Genomic DNA, 22,855 nt, shown 5'->3' with positions numbered 1-22,855 from the left:
TTGTGATTCAGTTGTAAAATGGAGAAGAAAGCCACAGACCAATCAAATCAAACCAAATTATCACCCTGATTATATTTAATCAGAACTAGAACAACAAAATAATTCCAATAATATTCAACTATATAAATAATTTGAAGGAAAACCTAATTTAAGGTTCTTGTGTGAAAATAATATTATTGTGATCCATGTCAAATAGTTTCATATCTTTTCTTGTATATTAGATATTTTACATTTATTTCAGTGGCTCTAGTCACTTTTTTCCACACAGGACCATGTAGGTTTTTTCACTTAAAAATAATCACTTTTATTTAAAAACTGCATTTTGCATTTATCTTGCTGTTGACAAATATTTATAAATTGGTTTGATATTCTGAAACACTGAACAGTGACAAACATGCAAAAAAATAGGAAGTCAAAATGGGGGGAAACTTTTTTTTTTTCTTTTTCCAAAGCTTTAAGTTTAGAAAGCATATCCCTTGAATAAATATTATGGATCGGTTTTTCAATCTTTGCTTGTCTGAACCTTGGAAGTTCCATCAAGCTCTGGAAAATCTTCTGAAAGTTTTTTTCCAGAAGTTTTAAAATATTTCCTATGCAGATGTCAATCTTGAAAGTTTAGGTTTCTCATTTTGTCAGCAACCTCTCAGACCAAGTTGATGTAAAACTTCAGCTGCTGACGGACATTTACCCAAATAATACCCTTGTTTCGATACCTTTCAGCTTGTGTGGATTAGTTTTTTGCAATAACTTCAACTGTATACATCCAATTTCTCTATTTTAAAAATAATCTGAGTTCTTTGTTTTGTCACAACCAGCCATTCAAATGAATAATTAAAATCCCAAAATAAACGGAAAAGTCACACCAATAATGAGTGCGTTGAAACATCACTGGAGCTGTTTTTATAATCAAATAACAAAACTTAGGAACTGAGAGGAATGTAAAGATTTGAGGGGTTTTTTTAAATCCCAAAAATATGCATATCCTTAGATTTCATCACAGTTTTAACACGTAACCAGATGTCAGCACAACGCCTGAAGGCTGAAATGTATTCGAAGCCACACAACTCAGATCGTTAGATCTGTGGTCAAAAATAAGGGAAGTTCAGACCAGCAGCATCCGAGAGAAAGGGGACAAAGGAAGCTGTTTCTTCCAAAGTGTGCTGAACAAGCTGATGACTAACTCAACATTCGAGAAATCCAACTGCAGAATTAGTCTTGCATGTCCTGAAGAGCATCACCCAAGAAGGAGAATGTGCAGCTGGAGATTTAGAGGAAATTTGCTTCACAGTTTAGTTTTTGAGTTTCTTCACTCGGATTTCTTTTATGTCAAACATTCAAGCATCTGGTGTCATCACTGTTGGATTTAGTGCCACAAATGTGTTTCTGCAGGTGAAAAGCTGCAGTCAGGTAGAGTGTGGCCTGAAAACTGGTTAGGAAACAACTTCTGGTAAAGCTTTCTAATCGATGGTTTAATGTTTAAACTTCAAAAGTTGTTTTTGTGTGGGTTTGGATTTATATTTGAACTCACTGTGATCCTGAAAAATACATAGCCACTTCATCTTCCTCTCTAGCAGAGAAGTGAAAGTTTAGGGTCAAAACTGATATTGGGAACTCTTCATAACTTCTTCTTCTTCTTTAAGTTGGTGTGTTCTTTAATTTGGAGGTTAGAGATCATTGCCATCAGCACTGAGATGGCGCAAACGCTCACACTGGGTCCCCACCTATCAGAGGAAACAATGCCAGTCCCTGTTAAAAGCCTTCCTCTGTGCCCCCAGGCGCTGTGAAACACGGTAACGCAGGAAACATCCAAGCCGATAAGCAAAGGCGGCCACACCACTGAACCTGCCGGTCATGATCAATATCCTGCTCACAGCATCCCTTGACGAGGAAAGGAGAGGCGTGAGAGAGAGGGGTCCGAGGGCCGAGCAGCGAGGAAAGAAGATCTGCTTCAGTCTCGGTTTGGGGATTTCCTTCTCCTCTTTCTGATAACAAGGGAAACTCATGAAATTTATCTGCAGTTTCACCAAATTCCTCCAGCCTTTGCCTTCAGCTCTGCTCTTTCCAAAAACCGGTTCTGCTAGAGCCTGAGGTGATTCTTCATGAATGAGATTCTGTTCTAAAAAAAAAATAAAGCTGATTCTGCTTCTTCCCAAATATAAAAAAAAAACAATGTGTTCCTCTTCAGAATGAAAAGAATGACAATTCAATAAGACACAAAAACAGAGAGAATAATTAAGTGGTTTTGGGTTCAGACAAACAGAAAGAACAAACTAGTTTCCCAAAAGACTTTGGTGTCATTTGGGAAACAAAACCAATGAAACAAATATCTGTTTTATTGCATTCAAAGCAAATGTCACATCAGCACAGCAAATCTATTGGGAGCCCAATAAACTCATCTAAATCTAACAGGGTTTGTTTCCCTGTTAGATTGCCTGTAGATTCCTCCCTGTGTCTACTGGCAAAAAAAAAAAAAAACAAGAAAAAACCTTTTTCCCTGTTTCATTTGTCCTGAACAACTGGAGTCCAAAGTGTGGCTCAGGGGCCATTTATGGTCCTTAATGTTACAATTTTGGTCCTCCACAAAGCAGATCTGATGCAAATACTTTTTAAAAAAAGATTTCTTTAGGATAAGGTTTTTTATAAATTAACACTAAATACAAAATATTCCCAGTAAAATGTTACTCAAAATGTTTTTATAAAATCCCTCGTGCTGTTGAAACTGCCAATAGTCCTTACAAAATAAATTCATACTATACTCTTAGTACCTCTTCAAAATAAGACAACAGAACATGTTAAAGAAAAACAGATATAAAGCAGCTACTCACCTTAATCTGCCTGTTTCTATAGTCACGGCGAACAAAATATCTTATCACCGTTACAAGGACCAATAAGGGTTTCAATAGGGGAGGCACCAGGGATTTTTTTTAGAAATTTTGAGTAACATTTTACTGGGAATTTCCGGGATGAAATTGTGCAACTCCGACAAAATATTAATTTATTTTAAGGAGTTTTACTCATCTTTATCAGAGATCAAGTCTTTTAAGGTCCATGTCATGGTATTATATTACAGCTACACACTGACTTTTCAAATGTGATCACCAGTGCTAATTGAGAACGCTAAATGTGCTGACTAAGACACCATTGCTCTTTTCTCATTACTTCCCTTCGACGAGCCAAGCTTCCCTCTAATTTTTTATGGTTTTATTGGATTTTTGCTTTCTTTTAAAAAAAAAAAAAACATTAATAGGGATTCAAACGTGTTAACATCCTTAAATTAGTAGTTTGTTCAACCACCTTTTGATTCAGTTGCAGCAGTCGGTCTCCAGTGTTTGGGGTGAACCTCCCACACAGTGATTTGACTATACTTATCTGTTTGCAACAGGTCTCTAAATCCATCTGATTGGAGGCTTATCTTGTGCACAGCCCTCTACAGAAGACCCAACAGTTTTCTGTGGAGAAACTCTAACATTTCTCTCACAGTCATGGAGGCTGTTGTTGCACGCCTGGACTCTAGAAAATTTTAAAATTCCTTTTTGGCTTGCATTTGAATAGTTATTTATTCATGACTTTGTCCACTTTCCCAAGCTCCCAGTTGCATCTGAAGAGAACTAAACTTACATCATGATGCTGCCACCACAGTGTTTTGCTGTGGATATGGTGATGCTCAAAAATGTTTTTGTGCTAAACTAATTGTGGCTCAAAGGTTTAAGATTGGATTAAGGCAGACTTTCCCAAATGTTAGTCTAATTGGGAAGCATCTTTGGAAGAAACTCTTCACTCTCTCTCTATTTTATCCAGTTGTTAGACTTTCTTTGCGCTGCATACTGAGCAGTTTTGTAGTAACTACTTACATTTACTCAGTTACATTTAGCTGAGTAACTTTTTGGAAAAAAATTACTTCTAGGAGTATGTTTTGTTAAACTATACATTTTACTTTTACTTGGGTATTTTTTAAATGAAGCACATCTGTAGTTTTTGATAAAGTTTCATAAGGTTTATATTGAAAGAAGTTGAATTGGGAAAAATATTTCCTGATTTTATTGTTTGAAACTTTTGTCATTTTAAAATACCAAAATCCCCACATAACCTCTATGTTTCAGTCCATCTGATCTTTAATTATTAAACGATTGATCTTTTGATCTCAGTACCTTTGTACATGCCATTTTTTATTCTTCCTTGAGTAAATGTTTGGCCAGCTCCTTTTAAAATTTTGTGAGTAAAAATATGTTGAAGTAGTGCTACTTTTAATTGAGTACAATTTTTGGTTACTCTACCAGTCAGGGGTCTCAAACTCCAGTCCTCCAGGGCCGCTGTCCTACAGTTTTTAGATGTACCACAGGTACAAAACACTGGAATGAAATGGCTTAATTACCTCCTCCTTGTGTAGATCAGTTCTCCCAGCCTTGCTAATGACCTAATTATTCTATTCAGGTGTGGTGCAGCAGGGGCACATCTAAAAGTTGCAGGACTGCGGCCCTCGAGGACTGGAGTTGAGACCCCTGCACCTAGTCCTGATGCTGAGTAGTCACATCTTAAAAGACTTTAATTCAGTATATTTATAGATAATTTCCTTAAATCATGAATATAATTTAAGTCTACTTCTCCTTCATGCAAATACAATAAATGTTATAGTTTATGCATCAGCTAAAGAGCTGTTTTCTCCACCCATTAGCTGTGATCCTGCGCTCTTCCTATGCACCAGCAGAGGGCGGTCTAAGTCCGTAAAAACTCCTCCTCAGTGCTCACTCGTCCGTCTAACTGCGGTGTGGGTCTGATTACTTTAATTGCTTCCTTCCTGTTTTTAACTGGTGCCAATCCCTCCAAGTTAAAGAGGATCCTTTTACCTCTGGACGGCGGTAAATATTCCACACTTTATTCAAAGCTGTTGTTGCGTGTTTGACATGCAGCCACAAACTGCAGGTTTTCAGCGTTGTGGCAATCACCTGTTTCAGCTGGTTCAAGGCTGTCAGCTGCTGCACACACACCGAGGTGATCTGCAGCACCTGTGATCCTGCAAAACTGCTGTTTAAACGGCGCAAACGTGACGCGTTTTGCGTCACTTTGATAGAAAAAGATGAGTGAATTGTGCCTTTCTTTACATTAATGAGTTAAAATTTGTAAAATGAGTTGTGGGTTGATTATGTAGACGTCTACGTTTGGGAGTCTTTTCTGCCTTTCTTGCATATATTTTGAGTGCAGAAGCAGAGCAATATGTAAAAAAAAATGTTCATAATTCTGACTTATTTGACTCATTAACAGAGAGAAGTGGTAATTGTGAAACATTTATGTCCGAATTATTGGAAAGCCAAGTCAGAAGATTGAGAACCAAATGAAAAATATTAAAAAAGGCCAGAGCTCCAAAAAATTATGTACGGTAATAATCAAAATTGACAGATTTCTAAATCTCCATGGTGCAACAATTCGGGAAAGCTAAGCTATTCCTATTCTTAAATATTCTCAATTGTGGCTTATCAAAAAGGGCCACTAATTATTATTATATATTTACTTTGCAAATTTCACCTTCAACCAACCACCTGATCTGGCGTAAACCCAAAGAATTGGCCAGGATGAAGATGAGTTGATGGACTTTTGTGAACTTGTGTTGAAATTCTGCAGAGAAAATATAATGGTGCCCAGTCCTGACATAACGACCTGTCATTACTACCGTCTGTTAGTATTTTTGTGGGTCGTCAACACTACTATGACCCCTCCCACTCTCACAATAACTAGACCCCGTCTTAATCCTAAAAGAACAAAAAACATTGCAGCCATAAACTACATTTGCCGTTTCTATTGTGTCTTGTGAGAAGGAGTGAAGCCTTATCGAGTGTAAATTATTTTAGGTTTTGTAAATGCGTCAAATAAAACCGGGTCGTGGCGCATTTTCGTCGCGGTCACCATTTCGCGGGAAAAACTGGCGGAAGGATCCCAGACAGAGTGATGCGGCCCGCTTAAATAAGCAGCTGCAGAACGCGCAGTTGCTAGTATCACGCTGCTTTTAAGGCGCTGTGGGTCGTCCAGTCCAAGTCGCGTCTGTACGTATGCTTCATTACGTACCCACTACGCTGAGCTTTACGACGCCCTCCGTGGAAGGATTTAATGTCACAGCCGTCGTGGAATAACTTTCCTGCACGTTGTTTTTTAGCACCTCCGTTCGCCCACTGTGTAAAATCTGAAAGGTAAGGATGAGTGAGGATCTGCAGAGTTGTCATTGCGAAAGCGGGGGTTCCCCCTCCGGCTTTGGTACTTATTTTACTAACTGGTTCTAGTTTCTGCATGCACCTGCTGCAGCAGCACCTGTGCATGCATGCAACGCGTGCACTCGCACACACACAGGAATTATTGTGGAGTGACCATGTGATGTTGCACACACTCTTGTAGGATCGGAGCCAAACAGCTGTTTGCTGCTACAAACCTAACCTGTGTTTTGCTCTTCTTCTTCCGCCAGCTTCGCAATAAGGAGAGCCCCATAACAGGAATCATGCCGCTGAATTCAGTTTTGGCGAATAAGAATTACGATTACGACTACGACTCCCTGCAGCCCTTTTTCTACTATGACAACGAGGAGGAGGACTTCTACCCGGAGCAGCCGCAACCTCCGGCGCCGAGCGAAGACATCTGGAAGAAATTCGAGCTCCTCCCGACCCCTCCCCTCTCCCCGAGCCGCCGGCCGTCCCTGTCCAGTCTCTTCCCCTCCACCGCCGACCAGCTGGAGATGGTCACCGAGTTCCTCGGCGACGACGTGGTCAACCAGAGCATCATCTGCGACGCAGACTACTCGCAGACCTTCCTCAAGTCCATCATCATCCAGGACTGCATGTGGAGCGGCTTCTCGGCGGCGGCCAAGCTGAAGAAGGTGGTATCGGAGCGACTGGCCTCGCTGCAAGCAGCGCGAAAAGACGCCGCTGCTGCAGCCGCTTCGGTGGATCCGGCTGCGGGTGCTGCGTGGAGGCTGAACAGCAGCTACCTGCAGGATCTCAACACGTCCGCGTCGGAGTGCATTGATCCGTCTGTGGTTTTTCCCTACCCGGTGGCGGAGACGCCCAAGCAGACTGCAGGGACAGTGCGCAGCAAGGATCTGGGGCTGGACACGCCGCCCAACAGCGGGAGCAGCAGCAGTTGTAGTGACTCAGGTAAGCTGAATGGGCGCTGCGCTAGAGGGGGCGCCAAAATGATGGCATTTTCTGTATTTAAGAGCAGTTTATGCAGTGAAACCCCCCCTGGAGGGTGACTGGAATGTGTCTGCATTCACCTCAGAAAGTACTTAGCTGGCCCCTGGGCATGCATCATGCAGACACACCCCTCTCCAGAGCAAGGCTGCTGATTTAAATTTGAAGAGTTGCATGTTGTGATTGATTTTTTTTTTTATTATTCTTTTTTGTGTAGAAGAAGAAGAAGATGATGATGAGGATGAAGAAGATCAGGAGGAGGAAGAGGAGGAAGAAGAAGATGAGGAAATCGACGTGGTCACCGTAGAGAAAAGGCACGCGGTGAAACGGTGCGACCCCAGCCCCCTGGAGAGCCGGCACGCAAGCCCACTGGTGCTAAAGAGATGCCACGTCTCCACTCACCAGCATAATTATGCCGCCCATCCATCCTTGAGGCACGAGCAGCCGGCTGTCAAGAGGCTGAAGCTGGAGAGCAGCAGCAGCAGCATCGCAGCAGCAGCAGCAGGAGGAGGAGGAGGGGGAGTGAGCGGAGGGAGCTCCAGCAGGGTCCTCAAACAAATCAGCAGCAACCGCAAGTGTTCGAGTCCGCGAACGTCTGACACCGAGGACTACGACAAGAGAAGGACTCACAACGTGCTGGAGCGCCAGAGGAGGAACGAGCTCAAGCTGAGCTTCTTCGCCCTGCGAGACGAGATCCCAGAGGTGGCCAACAACGAGAAGGCGGCCAAGGTGGTGATCCTGAAGAAGGCAACAGAGTGCATCTACAGCATGCAGTCAGACGAACAGAGACTTGTGTCACTCAAGGAGCAGCTGAGGAGGAAAAGTGAACTTTTAAAGCAGAGACTTGCACAGCTACAGGGTTCTCGTGTTTAAAAGATAACATTTAAGACTTGTTTTTCTTTTTTTTGTTATGAAAGTTCAAGAATTGATGTACATTTGTTGCATGCAGATGTTCGATGGGTTGAATTGTTTGGAATCTTTGATTTCAATGTTTAAACTGCCTCAACTGAAGTTATGGGTGGATAAAATATTTAAAAGTTTATTTTTATTAATAAAATGTTTAAAATGGGTCTGTCCTGTTCACAGACAGCTCAAAGTAAAATATACATTTTTATGTTTTGTAAATAGGTAATATTTCTTAAGAAAATGTATTTTTCAATTGCAAATGTCTGGGTGAGACTCACATTTTTTGTTTTGTTTTCTTTTGCAATATGTTCTTTGATCTCTTTTGAATTATAAAAAAATGTTTTCTTGAATTCGCCTCTTTTGTGTTTCACTAAACATCCAAGTGTAAACCAGAATGAAAAGAAGGTAGATCTGCATACAGGAGCCTTTATATCTGAGCTGGACAGATATTTGGGTGTGGTGATATTATTAAGGATACGCATGTGATCTTAATCTAAAGGGAACATTTCATAAAAGGTCAACCTGAAACAATCTGAATTGTTTTTCAGTTAAAATGTAAAACTTGATAACTTCTAAAACATTTTTGAGCAAGGAATCCAAAGTGTGAACTGCATGTGATAGGCTTAACATCTTTTTATTAAATACACAAAATTGTATAGAAATAGTGAAATTTTTTCTTAAATATTCCATAAAATTTTGTGCACACTTTTTGAAAATGTGCTCAGATTTTGTAACTTTAAGTAAGCATGTGTAAAACCCTTTTACAAGTTTAAATATTAAAATATTCTACAGAATATTTTAAAATAGCGTAAAAACAATAGATTGAAATTTTGATCAAATACTGCTCGAACTTATACAATATTTCCATTAAAAGTTGCAAATTTAGATTTACAAAAATCTTTCAAGCTGCATTAATCCCTACTAAAATCAGTAGAGTAATTCAGTTCTTATAGTTGATCAATAAAATAAAATTTTATGCCAGATTTTCACGTAGAAACGTAGGTTCCACCTGTACGTCACACCTGACTCTACGTCAGTCTATCCCTCGAGCTGTTTTTCCAGTCTCGCCGTGACGTCACGCGCCCTATCCCAGCTCACTCTGTGAGCGCGTGGTCCTGGTCGCGAGCACATGGAAGTGAGCTCGAGTTGAGACGCGTCTCTGACCATCACCATCGTGAAAACATTAGTAAAAAAAAAACCCGGAATATGACCACAAAGATGGAGCTTCAGGAGCTGAGACACAGCAGCGGGTTTTTAAACTAAATCTTCCTCTAAGATGCACGAGCAGGTAAAGCTGGTTTATCTTTCATGTCTACATCTTGTAAACTTCACATAAAGCGGTTTCTGGGAGCCTAGAGACCGCATGGAGGATTTTATAAACCGTGAATGTGACTCTCTACCTGCGTGAAGCGATTGTTCTCAGGAGGATTGTTGTGCTCGGCTTGCTCCGTCTCTATTGTCTGACCAACTCCTGGTAATGCTGCAGAGTTTGGAGCTCGGGCTCTTTTAAACATGCTGTTTTCAGATTTATTCCGTTTTTATGCTCGGGATGACATGATTTAACAAAGAGAAAAGCTGGTGCTGCTTTCAACCATGGCTTTGTTTCTGCTGTTACTGTACAGCACAGTTCAGGATCATAACAAAAGATAACAATAGGCATCAGTGAGGAAATGCACATGGGTCCTGAATCCTCAGGTTTTCTTCATGGGTCGCATAAACCTTCCATGCTGCAAGCACAGATCTTAGAAGGTGTATTTTTAAACCATTTGTTGGTGCCTATGTGCTGTAAAAAACAGTAAAACGGAATGGGGTGTAGCCTCAGTCAGACATGAGAGCAGGGGTGTCTCCAGAAAGTTTTAACATGGTGGCCAGATGGTGGTCTTGGTGCGGAGCTTCAAAACCAAAACCGCTGTAGAGGTGTTTCTATTATCTATAGGGAAGAATATGACATTAACCAATTAATTAAATAATTAATGTAGATGAATAAATTAATACATTTCCTACATTCTACAGTGGATCACCAATATTCGCAGAGATTATGGAGCACAGTCACCTGCAAATACCTAACATTCACAAATACTTGAGACCCTGTCTAAAAATGTTCATTAAACCCTAATTTAATAGTTCAAATAAATCAAAATTAGCTTAATTTGTATTAATAAGCGCTACACCTTAGGACTGTGACAGAAACTAAAATCCACAGTCTAATTTAACTCTACTCTTCTTGGTACAACCAATCAGCATCAAGGAAAAGAAATAGTACTCCTGTATTGGCTGCTTTGCAAACGCCAACCAATAGCGTGTCAACTAGCATTGCAGGAGTTCATTGTGTATTTAAAATGCTGTTGAGATTTTGTGTATCCTTCTCCTGACTGATGCCTTTGTACAGTGAGATCCTTTTGACCATATCTAACGTCTGCAAACTGACGGAAATGAACAAATGTCAGGAAAATCCTACTAGAACAGCTGAACTTTATCTACGTTTCTTTATATTCTCTATAATTGATAGCAGATGTTAACTCAAGAAAGCTGAAACGGGATAGAATTATTCTGAAATAAATTGTAGTTTATCGGTTACTTCAAGCTACTAAAGAAAGTTCCACAATCATCTGCATTCTCTCGAATGAGGTTTGGTCCAATGAAGCACCAATTTTAAATAAAAAGTTGCCATTTGAATGTTAAAAATCACACAGAAGCTATTATATCTTCCTCAGCGGCCACAACTGATGTACGTTTCAGCTAGCGCGATGCTAAAGCTCACAAAGAGAAGTGCGGACATTGGGATGATGCAAGATGTTTATCTGATGTTGTGCAGCCCTGCCTTGCAGCACACTGGAGAGCAGTAAGCTGTATTTTGGATGTAAAACAAGTAATATATTTTTCTATCCTGGTTACAACTGCCATTTCAAACCACATTTCTGTGGCCAAATTTTCAGCATATAACCAGGTCCTGCTCCACTAAAAATGCACTGAGGTTTAGCCCAGTTCTGTCAAACACTTAGGTAAAGTAAGGTAATTTTATTTATGTCACACTTTCAGCAACAAGGCAGTTCAAAGTATTTAATGTAACCTTCTTTCAATTGCCGATAAAAAACTAAATATATATATATATATGGCCAAAATCTTGATCAGTGTTACTGGTTTCTAAATCACAGGTTGGTTAAGGAGAAATAAACTGGAATCAGACAGTGAGTGGTTGAATTGTTCTTGCTGTACTGCAGGGCGAGTTTGAATTCCTATCAGATGTGTTAATTCCTCCACACATCATGATATAACCTTCTGTTTTTTACTGTAAAGCAGACAGTTTCTTATGCTAATTTGATTGTGTTCATCTATTTGAATAAATCCGTCCACTCCGCTTCCTAACTAATTTCTCTCGGTTTGTGTTATCTCTGCACACCTGATACTTTAGATTTTGAATCTTGCGTCAATCAGGCAACGATCAGCCTGGAGCGATCAAACAAGCTCTGTAGAGAGCTTGTTTGTTTGTTTGTTTTGTTTTTACCATGCCTTAACCTTTTGGTAGCTTAAACCAGTTTGTGTTGTTTCTAGTGTTTTCAGATATTAATATTAGAAAGCAGAGTGAAGGAAATGTTGGAAATTGTTTCTCTTTTAAAGCTTTGCAGTATATTGTCTTTGTTTTCTTTGCTTGTTTGTTTTCTGGGCTGCTTAAATTGCTTAATTAACACAACATGTGTTTGATGATGATCTCATGGTTTATAGATTTTGATTAGATAAGAATTATCCAGTAGCACATTTTCTTATGTTAAGTATTTAAACTGATTTGCATAGATCATCTTGTTCCAAGAAAAACAAAGAGTTAATTCCCTATTGTAAACATCCTGAATGTGCTTTTAGGAATCCCCAAACATTAGTATAAATAGTCAAAACCTCTATTTCCAAAGCTGCATCTGCACCAGATTTGGAAACAACTGTTGCATCAGAAATGGATTAAAACCTTTTTATTCTACAGCAGATTCACTCTTTGTGTCATCCAGATGGCCTTAAACGTGTCAACCGTCCTGTAGAGTTTTTCTTTATTGTAATTTAGCAAAACAAAGAGAGATTTAACAGATTGTCTTCAATATCCAACGACTCCATGGACACATAAAGAGCAAGAGCTTATTCAAAACTGAATATGGATCTTTGCAGTCAGAAGAAATTATTAAACTACAATAAAACAAACATACATTAAACATGGAAAAAGTACCAGAGTGGCTTATTTGTGTTGTTAGAAACTAAAAAATCTTGGAAGTTGTGGTTAATATATTAATAAATCTGCAACTTTCTATCTTATTTTACATTTAGAACATTGCAAATAAAAGTACAAGACCAAAACATCGGCAACAATCCTTAAAGTCCTGCTTATAATAAAAGTCTTGCAGATAGAAATATAAGATCTGCATGATTTCCAGGAAACGTTCAGGAAGCTGAATTCCTCGCCGCAGTGATACATACTTAGAGGCTCGAGGACACAGAGGTCTGCTCTTATGTAATCTGACGGTATTTTTTCCATCCTGGAAGCTGGAATAGATTAAAGCATCTGATCCTCCTTAAAACGTTGCTTGTCTGCCAGTTGGATCTTTTCGCTCATTTTGCAGCATCGTTTTTATAAAACAACGTCACGCCCTGCTTCGCCTCGTGTGCTATCTGTCTCTGTGTCGTCAGTCAGTCAGTGGGGATGAATCTGCTGCTCGCTGCCAGCTTCAAGTCTGGTTTGGGAATGTGAGGCTTTTCAGGAATATGCTGCCACGTGGTTTGGACGGAGGAGGTCAACATGCTCTGCAGCGGTTTTTAAGCATTTTGCAAAACATCTGTTTTTGAGCTGTCTAATTTAGTGCTTAGATGTTTATGGTCATTATTGTGCTGTATTTCAGGTGCATCTCAATAAATTAGAATATGTTTAACAAGTTTATTTCAGTAATGAAATGCAAAAAATGAAACTTAGATACATATAGTTATATATTTATTTATTAGCTTCTTAGAGCTAATTAAACTACAACACTCTGCTGCACTTTATATAGTATGAAAGCAATAATATTTTTTAAATATAGAAATTTGGTCCTATTGAAAAGTTAAATCCAGTTTATTTCTACAGCATATTTCAGCAACAAGGCAGTTCAAAGTGCTTTACATCATAAAAACACCACGATTATCAATTATGAAACAATAAATAAACATTACACTTTATTAAATATAAAAATCATCAGGCAAATATGTTGATCAATGTTCCATTTACTGCTAATCAAAGGCAACTATAAACCTGTGGGTTTTTAGCTGTGATTTAAAGGAGTTCAGTTTTTCAGCTGTTTTGCAGTTTTCTGGAAGTTTGTTCCAGATTTGTGCTGCTCAGAAGCTGAATCCTGCTTCTCCATGTTTGGTTCTGGTTCTGGGAATGCAGAGCAGACCAGAACCAGAATGTTGATACAACAGCAGCAGATATTTAATGTATTTTGGTGCTAAGCCATTCAGTGACTTGTAAACTAACAAACATATTTTAAAGTCTTTTCTCTGACCTACAGGAAGCCAGTGTAGTGACTTTAGAAATGTGATGTGCTCTATCTTCCTGGTTTTAGTGAGAATGCCAGCAGCAGCGTTCTGGATCAGCTGCAGCTGTCTGACTGATTTATTTTTTTTTTAGGTACTGGTGATGACAGTAATAAATTAGACTAAAGATAAACGCATGGATGAGTTTTTCTATATCTTGTTCTTCAGGTGATTGAAGTCCCACTTTGTAACTGTCTTTATGTGGCTCTGAAGTTTCAAGTCTTTATGAAGTATGTTTATATGCTGTACAGTATATACACTAATATACTGTTCATCAGAGCTGCTCATTATATATGAATTACTGCATGGATTAAAGTTGCTTTAATTGTGACCCTCAGCTTCTTTCCGTCGTTGGTTTTGGTATCTCATCTTCTTCTTGACAATACTCCATATGTTCTCTGTAAGGTGTAGGGTAGACTTTGATGGCCAAACACGATACTATGGACATTAAAAAATGGATTTTATGTGGTTTTGGCATATGTGTAGTTTACAACAGCATAGTAAATACATCAGCCATGACAGAGAGGAATGGCTATTGATTGTTGATGAGCTGCAATTACTTTTTTTTTTTATATAATGTTATTGGAAGCCAAAAAAGAACAGAAAACATCAGTGGGGTGTTCACTCACTCCATTGGACCAGAACCTAAAAGGGGAAGTTCAGTGTTTTGGTCCAACAGTACAGACAATCGCTCCTCAAAACTATTCAACTGGCTTCTGGTATTTGAGCAGTTGGGGCAGTTTTTCGCGTAACAAACACACCCCAGACATTCTGACAGTGGCTCTGCATGTAGAAGGGGGGAAAGGTTTGCCTGGGGGACAACATGAGGCGGAGAACAAAATGACACAATTTTTGTCACAAATAAAACAATGCTGCTGCTGGTGTGGTTCTCTAATGGTGGGACTACTTTGTCTTTGTCTTCAACTGACCTTGATGTAGCACCTTGCCGTTGTACTGGTGTAACACCACCATTTTTGGGATGGATTGAACCAAGCGTGACACACACATCCTAAAGCACGCACATTTCAGCACTAAGTACACTAGGAAAATACTATGAAATCCTTACTGGTTTGGCTCTCTCTCTTATTCTACACGTACCACAAACAAGGAACATATCTTAAATAAGAGTACACTAAGCCATTTATAAAACCTATCAGATGTATCCACTAATGACCTAAAAATGAAATATAAAAGTCCAGAGGATTCTACAGTACATTAATTTCGCGCAACAACAGTCTTCTCAGGGTTGCAGATTTTAGGAACACTTTAGCCTGAAGCACAGTAACAATTGAATGTCATGGATAACTGCAGAAGGCGTTGATTTAGAAAAAAAGCTAATTATCCCTAGCAAAATGAACAGAAGGTAGAGAGAAGCGTGTAACATGTCCCCCCTAAGGTCTGTACACACTCTGCAAACACGGAGAAATTTGTTCTTCTACTCAAGGTGGCATAAAAAGAGCAAAGTCCTTTCTGGCAGGACATTTCATTCTTCACAAGAACCCGAGTGCAGAACTCCTGGGAAGTCCTGCAGCATTTATTGGTAATAACTGCGCCCACTCGTAACATCTGACCAAACACACACTCGTCAAACAGAACAAAAGATAAAAGCTCTGAACACGGTTTGAGAATAAGCAAGAGCAGAGTGACATAGCAGATCTTTCGTGTAAACAAAATTGAGACCAAAGCAACTGACTGAAGACTTTTGTCATCCAGTTTTTGATAGAGAGGGAATGGAGAAAAACAATAAATTATGCAAATGTAAATCATTGTGCTTGTTTTAATTTACCATGCAATTAATTGATTTATTGCATTGCAACATGCCTAGCGACAAAATATTTAGATATCCTCTACAAAATAATCCACTAAAAAGGGCATTTTCTGCAAATATGCAGAAAATGCATATTTTCTGCATTTTTGCCCACAAAAATCAGATGCTGAACTGCAAATAGGCGGGGGTCCACTGTAAAACTCGACATGCTGGGTGTTTTTATCCTGTAACTGCTTGATCCTCTTCTTTTTGCTCCCTGCAAGAATCCTGACACAGCTCATGCCTCAGAATGACACGCAGCTTTAAACACACTGTGTTTGGTCTGAGTTTAGTCACAGTGAAGAGGAAACATGATCCCCTCAGACAGGAGCTCTGCGGTGCTGCTTAACAGGAATGAGGAGGGGGTGTAGACCGAAGGAGGACAAAATGAGAAATACGAGGTCCATCCCAGGTTGTCCGGGAGAGATGAGTCACAATCTGCAGCCGGCGTGTTGGATTTTCTCGCTGTCGGTCCAGTTCAGGCATGCAGGGAGGAGAACAGACACAAACTGTTTAACTGACCTACATTTTATGTTTATGTGTCCTGCCACTGTGCGAGCGTGAGGGCTGGTGGTTGAAATGAAACATGCCCGCACGTTTATTAGGCCACTTTCCATACTCCCTTATGGAGCTGACAGCGAAGGAGGAGCTCGAGACGGATGGAGCTCCTTTGTTGTTTTTATCCACATCAGTGAAAGGGTGACACCCACGTGTTGCAATGATGCCAAACATGATGAGAGAGTTTCAGAGCTCCTCCAGAGTGTTGATGTAAGATTAGATCCTAGGTGGAAGTTGTAAAAATTCCTGCTTGGTCAAAGTTCTTTCATATCTTCCGTTCTTTCGACACACTTTATGGCACCTGATGTGTTTGAAGGAGCGGCAGGGCTGCAGAGTAACAATAAAACCACTGTTCTAACAACAGAGGCTTGGACTGAAACTTTTTTATGCTCTTAACGGAGTTAGTGTTTATCCTCAATATATCTTAAATTTGTCAAATATCCAAAAATCTCCTTTCATATGTAGCTTTTTGGTAAATGGGATAGAAAGATTTCCTCTTTATAACCTATAAGAGTCAAATCTTTTTACCCGTGGATAGAAAAGAATAGAAATACTTTTTATTGTTCCACAGTGGGGAAATTCTGGTGCAATAGCTGCAAGGCATGTAAATTCACACAAATATAAAATATATAAAAACAGAATTACGGATAAGATACAGCACAGTTATGCCAAAATTACAACATAAAATACTGGGGAGTAATTAAAAGGTACAACTTTGTTCCAAAGGAATGTGCATCTGAAAAAATGTAGTGAAAAAAATTACAAATTGTGCTTGTATTTGTGTATTAAAAGCAGACTATTAACATAAAGCTTTTTAAACAACAGAGATGCACAAAAACCGGTAGGTATGTAAACACATTAATTTGTTGGGAGCAGTAATGGTTATAAAATCTATCAGTTGTTGGGAGGAAGGATCTACGATGACACTTCTTTGTTCACTTGGGATGCAGCAGTCTGTCACTGTAGGAGTTCTCCAGTGCAGCAACAGCTTCACACATGGGGTGGTAGACTGCCCTCTGCAGTCTAAAACACCTCAGCCTTCTCAGCAGGTAGAGTCTGCTGTGACCCTTCCTGTAAAAAGTGTAAAGAACCAAAGGCAGAGACAGAATTAGGAAGTTCAAACCATCTCTTCCGTCAATCATAATTTATTTATATGCATTTTCAGCCAAAAAATCAGGTAATTCAGAGTGCTGTGACATAACAAACAAGCAAAAACCATTACAAACAGCAGTTTATGATATTCCAGTTATTATTAATAACAGGCAACTCTGAACAAATGGGTTTATGACCTAGGAACTATGTGTTTCAGTGGTTTTCTGGAAAATAAAAACTGAATTCTGCTTCTCCGTGTTTGGTTTTGTTCCTGGAGCTGCAGAGTAGATGAGAAGGTTGATACAACAACAAATATTTAAAAGGCAAGTATGTCTTTTTAACCATGTGGTCTGACAGAAATTCAAAGGGGAACAGCAAAAGCAAATGATTTGGATTAGCAGAATTTGTCAACTGATGGTTTCATGTAGGACATGTTACTGTGGAAAATAATCTCTGCTGCCCAGATGTGTTAAAATGTCATGGTATTTATAAGATTTTCATACAGCAACAGTCTCCAGTCAGAAGCCTCTAAGATTTGTTGCAAGACTGACTGCTACCAGTCAGTCTTCAAAGACTCAAAACGACTCTTCGAAGATAATTAGAAGATGTGAGTTAGGACATTTAATTCCCCTTTTAGATAAAGAAAAAGTTGTAATGAATTAAGTTGAATTATATACATTAATATATTATTTAAAAGCTACACACAACACTGGTTAATTAATTGAGCTTAGAGGGCTTTTTATGGCTGAGTGGCTCTCTAGCTCAAACAAAAAAAAATGCAGAAAGTAGGCCTTAAAAATAAAATCTCAGATTTTTTCATGCCAAATTGAATTTCCAATTTTAATAAAAAAAATTTCTCGCTTTCTGATCTTAACTTCTCTGAGTTGACCTGAATTCAAACTACAAATAATTAGAGGCTGTAAAACTCGCTTCTCAAACCAGACAGGCCGGCCTTGGCTGACAACATTCTGAATGGAAACCCAAGGTGCATTGGTGAAAAAAATTAAGATTTTCCTAATATTAAATCTTCAGAAACAAAATATTAGGTTAATTGATTACAACAATTTATCAAAGGTGTTCAGAAACTAGACTAGCAAGAGTGTTTTCACACCAGACAGTTCGGTAGACTTGATTGGGGACCAAAATTGCAATATTTGTTACATTTTCAGCTGGTGTGGTTCGATGTCACACTGCACTGTGTCAAATGAAACAAACGCTTAGAAAAGCTGTTCCTCTCCTCACCTGAGGTGGCGCTGTATCACGACTAGGGCTGAAACGATTCCTCAAATGATTTGAGTACCTTGATTATTAAAATTCCTCGAGGAAAATTTATCTGCCTCAAAGCTTCGTTAAATTATGTTTCATTATCTAGCGCACTGTGTTCCGGCCGGATTATTATTTGTGGAGGGCAGCGCTCTTACTTCCGCCTCTGAGTTGTTGTGAAGTGCTAGCAGCATGCTGTTGAATTGTGCTGCGCTTTGTCAGGGTTTGGGGACAAATAAGGATTGTTGAATTTGGCGGCACAATGGTTGGAGTACGATATTTTTTGCACTGTCGGGACCACGTCATTACGGTTTGAGAGAGAGAGAGAGATCCGATTCCTCGATTAATCATATTCGATTACTAAAATATTCTTTTACAACAGCCCGAATCACAACCTTCTTAAAGAAGGAAACCTCAGAAGAAGTCACTGAAAGTGACTGCCTTCTTCACAAAATGTAAATAAAAATGGAATGGCGTTAGATTTTAGAAGTTGTAGGATTTTTCTTCAATCTTTAGCAAAAGACCACAAGCTACTTCTTTCTCTAGCGCAGAACTCATGAGTTTGTTTTTTTGCATTTACCCAGAATGCCCTGCGTTATAGTTCTCTTCCCGCATTTGAAGCTGTCTCTGGTCCACTTGGTATTCACATTTGTATTCAAACAATGGCAGTGTTCACTACAGCAGAATAGAGACAGAGGTTTTTAGATGGACCAGAGTTTGTTTTGTTTTTTTGTCGGCATCAGAGTTTGATCATGCATTCACAGCTTCTCTAACCATCCAGACTTTCTAGACAAACAAACCAGACTTCAATTAAGCTGACTCAACAGGGTGAGTCAGAGACCACCCCTGTTAAGTCACCTTAATAAAAACCACAGCAAAAGTCCAAGAACAAATCTTTGCCTAAAAATGAGAGAGCCTAAACAAATTTTGATCTGCAACATTGTAAGATTTCCTGAAGGTAATTTGAAGAAAGTATTTTCTTCTTCAAAAGAAGAAAAGACTGCTGTTAAGACACTTTTAAGAAGTCTTTTCCTTTTAAAGATTCTCCAAGTGACAAAGGTGTTTCCAGAAATCTCCACTATATTTTTTGCCTTCTGTTTATCGCCTTAAACCTCATGCTTGAGCCCCATGCAGGCTCAGTGATGTGCCTCATTTTTGACCGGCAGAGTCCCTGGAGTGGCTTTGATTGCCTTTTTACTCCCCTCCTTTGTAAGGCAATAGGAGAAAACTTCCCATCTGTGGGAATTGATACCTCTGCTGAATCATACAGTTGGAGCCCCTCCTTTTTTACTATCTTTGCTTGCACCCTGTCACCCCTTCAGCTCCTCCTCCACATTCAGCCTGTTTGGAGTGAGCAGGGGGGTGGACTCGTCTTATCTTACTTCTGGGGATGCAGGACATGTTGTGTTTGCCAACTGGGTTTAAGGGCATGTTCTGGTTGAAAATAGCACAGAGTTGCAAAAGTGTGAACATTTCTGGTTCTGTAGTGAAGATGTTTTAATACAAACCATTCTAGTGTTACTCTGGCTGTATTGTTTTGGTTAATTCTCCACCTGGAGGATGAATTTCTCCCCAAGTCTCAGGCAACCTTTAACAGATTTTCTTCTAGTATTGCCCAACTTTTCAGTCCCTGCTGAAGAAAAGCATCCCCACAGCATGATGCTCCCACCACCTTCACTTGAATTAGTATTAAATAGATACAGAGTTTGATAGGCATGTTTTAAAGATGTAGCTCATTTGCATTTTCCTAGTGCGAACCCAGATGGGATGAAAATGCATTTTCTATTATATTCCTAGAAAGCCCAGTGGCTAGTTAAGCAATGGCTGTAAATATTTTACCAGGACCCGTGCTTGTTGTGGACTGAATGTGCTTGAGTCACATAAATCCAGAGGCAAAAATGCCTGGCTTTTACCCAATTGTCTTTGCATTTAAACTCATTTAAACTTTGCTGTAATTGAAAGGAAAACTAGTTGCTCTCCTGAAAATGTGTTTTGTTCTTCTCTTTGTGCCTCAGATCATTCAACAGGTTTAAATATCAGACAAAGAGAATTAGAAAGAAAAGACAATTTTCTAATGATGACAAAATGGTAATGAAACCAATGGTTGTGCCATTAATAACAGGCAATGACTCTTTCATTTTTGCAGAAATGTTCCAATTGATCAATTTCTGAACATGAACAGCCTGTCCACAGGGTTTCAGTCTGGACTTTGAATAGGCCTCTCCTAAACCACAGTCACTGTAAAACAGAGTTTACCATCTATTCTTGTGATTATTTTGGTTAGCGAAGCTAGCATTACCAAACAACTGCCTTGATGCGTTTACCTTCCGGTAAGATGGAGGATTGGTTAACACAATATTCTCTATCTCATATAAGTCTGTACAAATAAATCCACTCAGTTTGAGTAACTCGACATAAAACCCTACAAACTTTGACGAGTGGTGATAGAAGCCCCAAAACCCACAAAACCCAGAAGAAAGCTAATAAATAGTCAATAAAAAAGTGACGAAGGTGAAGCTGAAAGTGACTCTTTAGAAAAAACGACCCACATCGAAAAGCTGAAAACTGAACTCGCTGACATTTTCAGCAAGTTCAGTTTTGGTTCTTTTACTCACTGGAAAAATATCAGATTTTTGACTTTATGAATGGCCGATCACTTTTTGATGCTGATCTAGTTGAAAATCTTTGGATTGGGGTCACAAACCGACTACGTTGAGCTTTTCTAATACAATAAATAATAACTTGAGTGAATGCAACTACTTAGTTCTTCACTAAACCAACTTTTATTTTAACAATGAAGAAATGTGTTTCTGTTTTATTGCCATAAGGTGCTATAATACTAGATTTTGTTACAACGATCTTCTGAGAACTTTGCTGGTAAAAACGTATCAGTTAGAAAATCCTCATTTTAGGGGCCCAGATGATCACAGCTGTAACATTAACTCCATGTAAGCACTACTTTATAACTGTTTATTTACCGCAATAAGCCTTTACGATGGGAAAGGTGTGCCAGCCTGGGCTCCTGGGGTCTCCTGCAGTCACAGCAGCTCCTAAAGCAAATGTTTATTTATTGGTGCTGTAAATGGCAGCTCATAAATCATTCGGCTCCTCCTGTGCAGCTTTTCTTTTTCTTTTTTCTCTTCTGGTTATCCATGGAGGACAGTTGTGAAAATAGTGATAGCGAGTGGCAGCCAACTGACGCCTCCAGGCTCTAATGGAGATACAGTGAGGGGAGGAGGAGAGTCTGATGCTGCTGACCTGTCAGTGCGAACCCAGCAGGCGCATCCTGGTCCTGATTAATGGTTCTGCATGTCTGCAGGGGAAAGGGCCCTTTCATTCCCATTCACTGTTTATTTGCTCACAACAGATGGGGGGCCCCCTGGGGCTCCTACCTCTCCTGCCTTTTGGTTTCAGGGTCTTTTATCTTTATCAGTGAGCATGTTCCTAGACAAAGATGTTTGATCTACAGGTGACCGCTGTTCTTCTTCACAAAGTCGCAGAACGCTCTAAAAACAGCAGCCCGGTTCTTCAGCATCCATGGGTCCGCAGTGTGGCAGGTTGAACCCACTTCCTGTGCTGCAGGGAGGGACGCTGACAGGGTGACACATCTGGTGGCATGTGCTCGTTAAATAGACGCCCAAATGGTAGCTTTTCAACCTAAAGGCCCTATTTAAGGGACTGCATTGAGGCTCTTTCCCTCCCGCTGCTCCTGTTGTTGAACGCTCATTATGTTACTAATGGAGAGACAGACAGACAGACAGAACTACAACAGGATGGAGAAGCTGCCAGAGTCAGGCAATATGCATGAAGGTAAACACATGAAGAAGAAAAAGGAGAAGTAAGTGCAATATTCCTGGATCCATCTGTGTTGGTCCCACTGAGCCAGGGATGGGTACCGAAATCGATACTTTTACAAGTACCAACCGAATTCTGTCAGTACTACCGAGTACCTATTCACGTAAAATCAAAAGGCAACATGTTTTGGCACCTAAACGGCATCATTGTGACAGTATGGACGAAGAGTGGGGGATTTTCCATGCTTGTCCTGAATGCAAGAGCGTAATGATGTCAGCAGCCGCTATGTCAGTAAACAAAGCATGGCCAATGGAAAACGCTCAAAGGTACGGCTCTACTTTTCAAAAATGCGGTACGTATTACGCTTGTTGCAATATTAGCGACATGAAGTACAAGACCAGCAGTGGAAACACAATTTTAGAGAGCAAATGGTTAAGCACAAGATTTTTCTTAACGCTGAAGAATGCGCAATTTGATTTTGACAGCCGCAGATCTACAACTCCTGCATTAGCTGCCATTAGCACGCCTCCATCTGTCAAGTCACCTCATTTGTAAAATAGAATGCCTTTTTGCTTATTTGATTTAAACTTATTTGCCTTCCACGGACCTCCATCACAGTTTTTCTTACAGGGGAAATGACAAATAGGAATATATGGAACTGGATTTTAATTTGTGCAATAAGACAAAACACTGCATTAGTTGTTCTGAAGAGTTTTCA

General features: G+C 39.6%; 1 protein-coding gene and 1 long non-coding RNA gene across 20 annotated transcripts in view; both read left to right on the top strand.

The window, feature by feature from the left end:
* The first annotated feature begins 4,715 nt into the window (after nt 1-4,715).
* On the top strand, nt 4,716-8,425 carry myca (MYC proto-oncogene, bHLH transcription factor a). Of its 3 annotated transcripts, none has more exons than XM_028005684.1 (3): nt 4,716-4,856; nt 6,449-7,133; nt 7,387-8,425. In XM_028005684.1, the coding sequence occupies exons 2-3, from the start codon at nt 6,482-6,484 to the stop codon at nt 8,040-8,042; spliced, it is 1,308 nt and encodes a 435-aa protein (XP_027861485.1). In that variant the 5' UTR covers nt 4,716-4,856; nt 6,449-6,481; the 3' UTR covers nt 8,043-8,425. The 3 variants fall into 3 exon arrangements, with proteins under 3 accessions (XP_027861485.1, XP_027861486.1, XP_027861483.1); XM_028005685.1 differs by lacking the exon at nt 4,716-4,856 and adding an exon at nt 5,973-6,179 and having other exon boundaries at nt 7,390-8,425; XM_028005682.1 differs by lacking the exon at nt 4,716-4,856 and adding an exon at nt 5,973-6,179.
* Nucleotides 8,426-9,157: 732 nt separating this feature from the next.
* Nucleotides 9,158-22,855, top strand: part of LOC114137020 (uncharacterized) — a 50,074-nt gene continuing 36,376 nt past the window's right edge. For all 17 annotated transcript variants that reach the window (XR_003593921.1, XR_003593916.1, XR_003593918.1 and 14 more), the window contains exon 1: nt 9,158-9,363. This is a non-coding gene — a long non-coding RNA (uncharacterized LOC114137020). The remainder of the gene's footprint in view (nt 9,364-22,855) is intronic.

Source organism: Xiphophorus couchianus, chromosome 21, assembly GCF_001444195.1.
Source record: "Xiphophorus couchianus chromosome 21, X_couchianus-1.0, whole genome shotgun sequence".
Lineage (NCBI taxonomy): Eukaryota > Metazoa > Chordata > Actinopteri > Cyprinodontiformes > Poeciliidae > Xiphophorus > Xiphophorus couchianus.
Note: the sequence above shows the minus strand (reverse complement) of the source record. Positions and strands in the feature narration are given on the sequence as shown.

Bases quoted from the DNA above. Each gene is read 5' to 3' on its own strand.
- myca (XM_028005684.1), top strand. From the start codon at position 6,482: ATGCCGCTGAATTCAGTTTTGGCGAATAAGAATTACGATTACGACTAC. The intron at 7,134-7,386 runs GTAAGCTGAATG...TTTTTTGTGTAG, and splicing joins CAGCAGTTGTAGTGACTCAG to AAGAAGAAGAAGATGATGAT.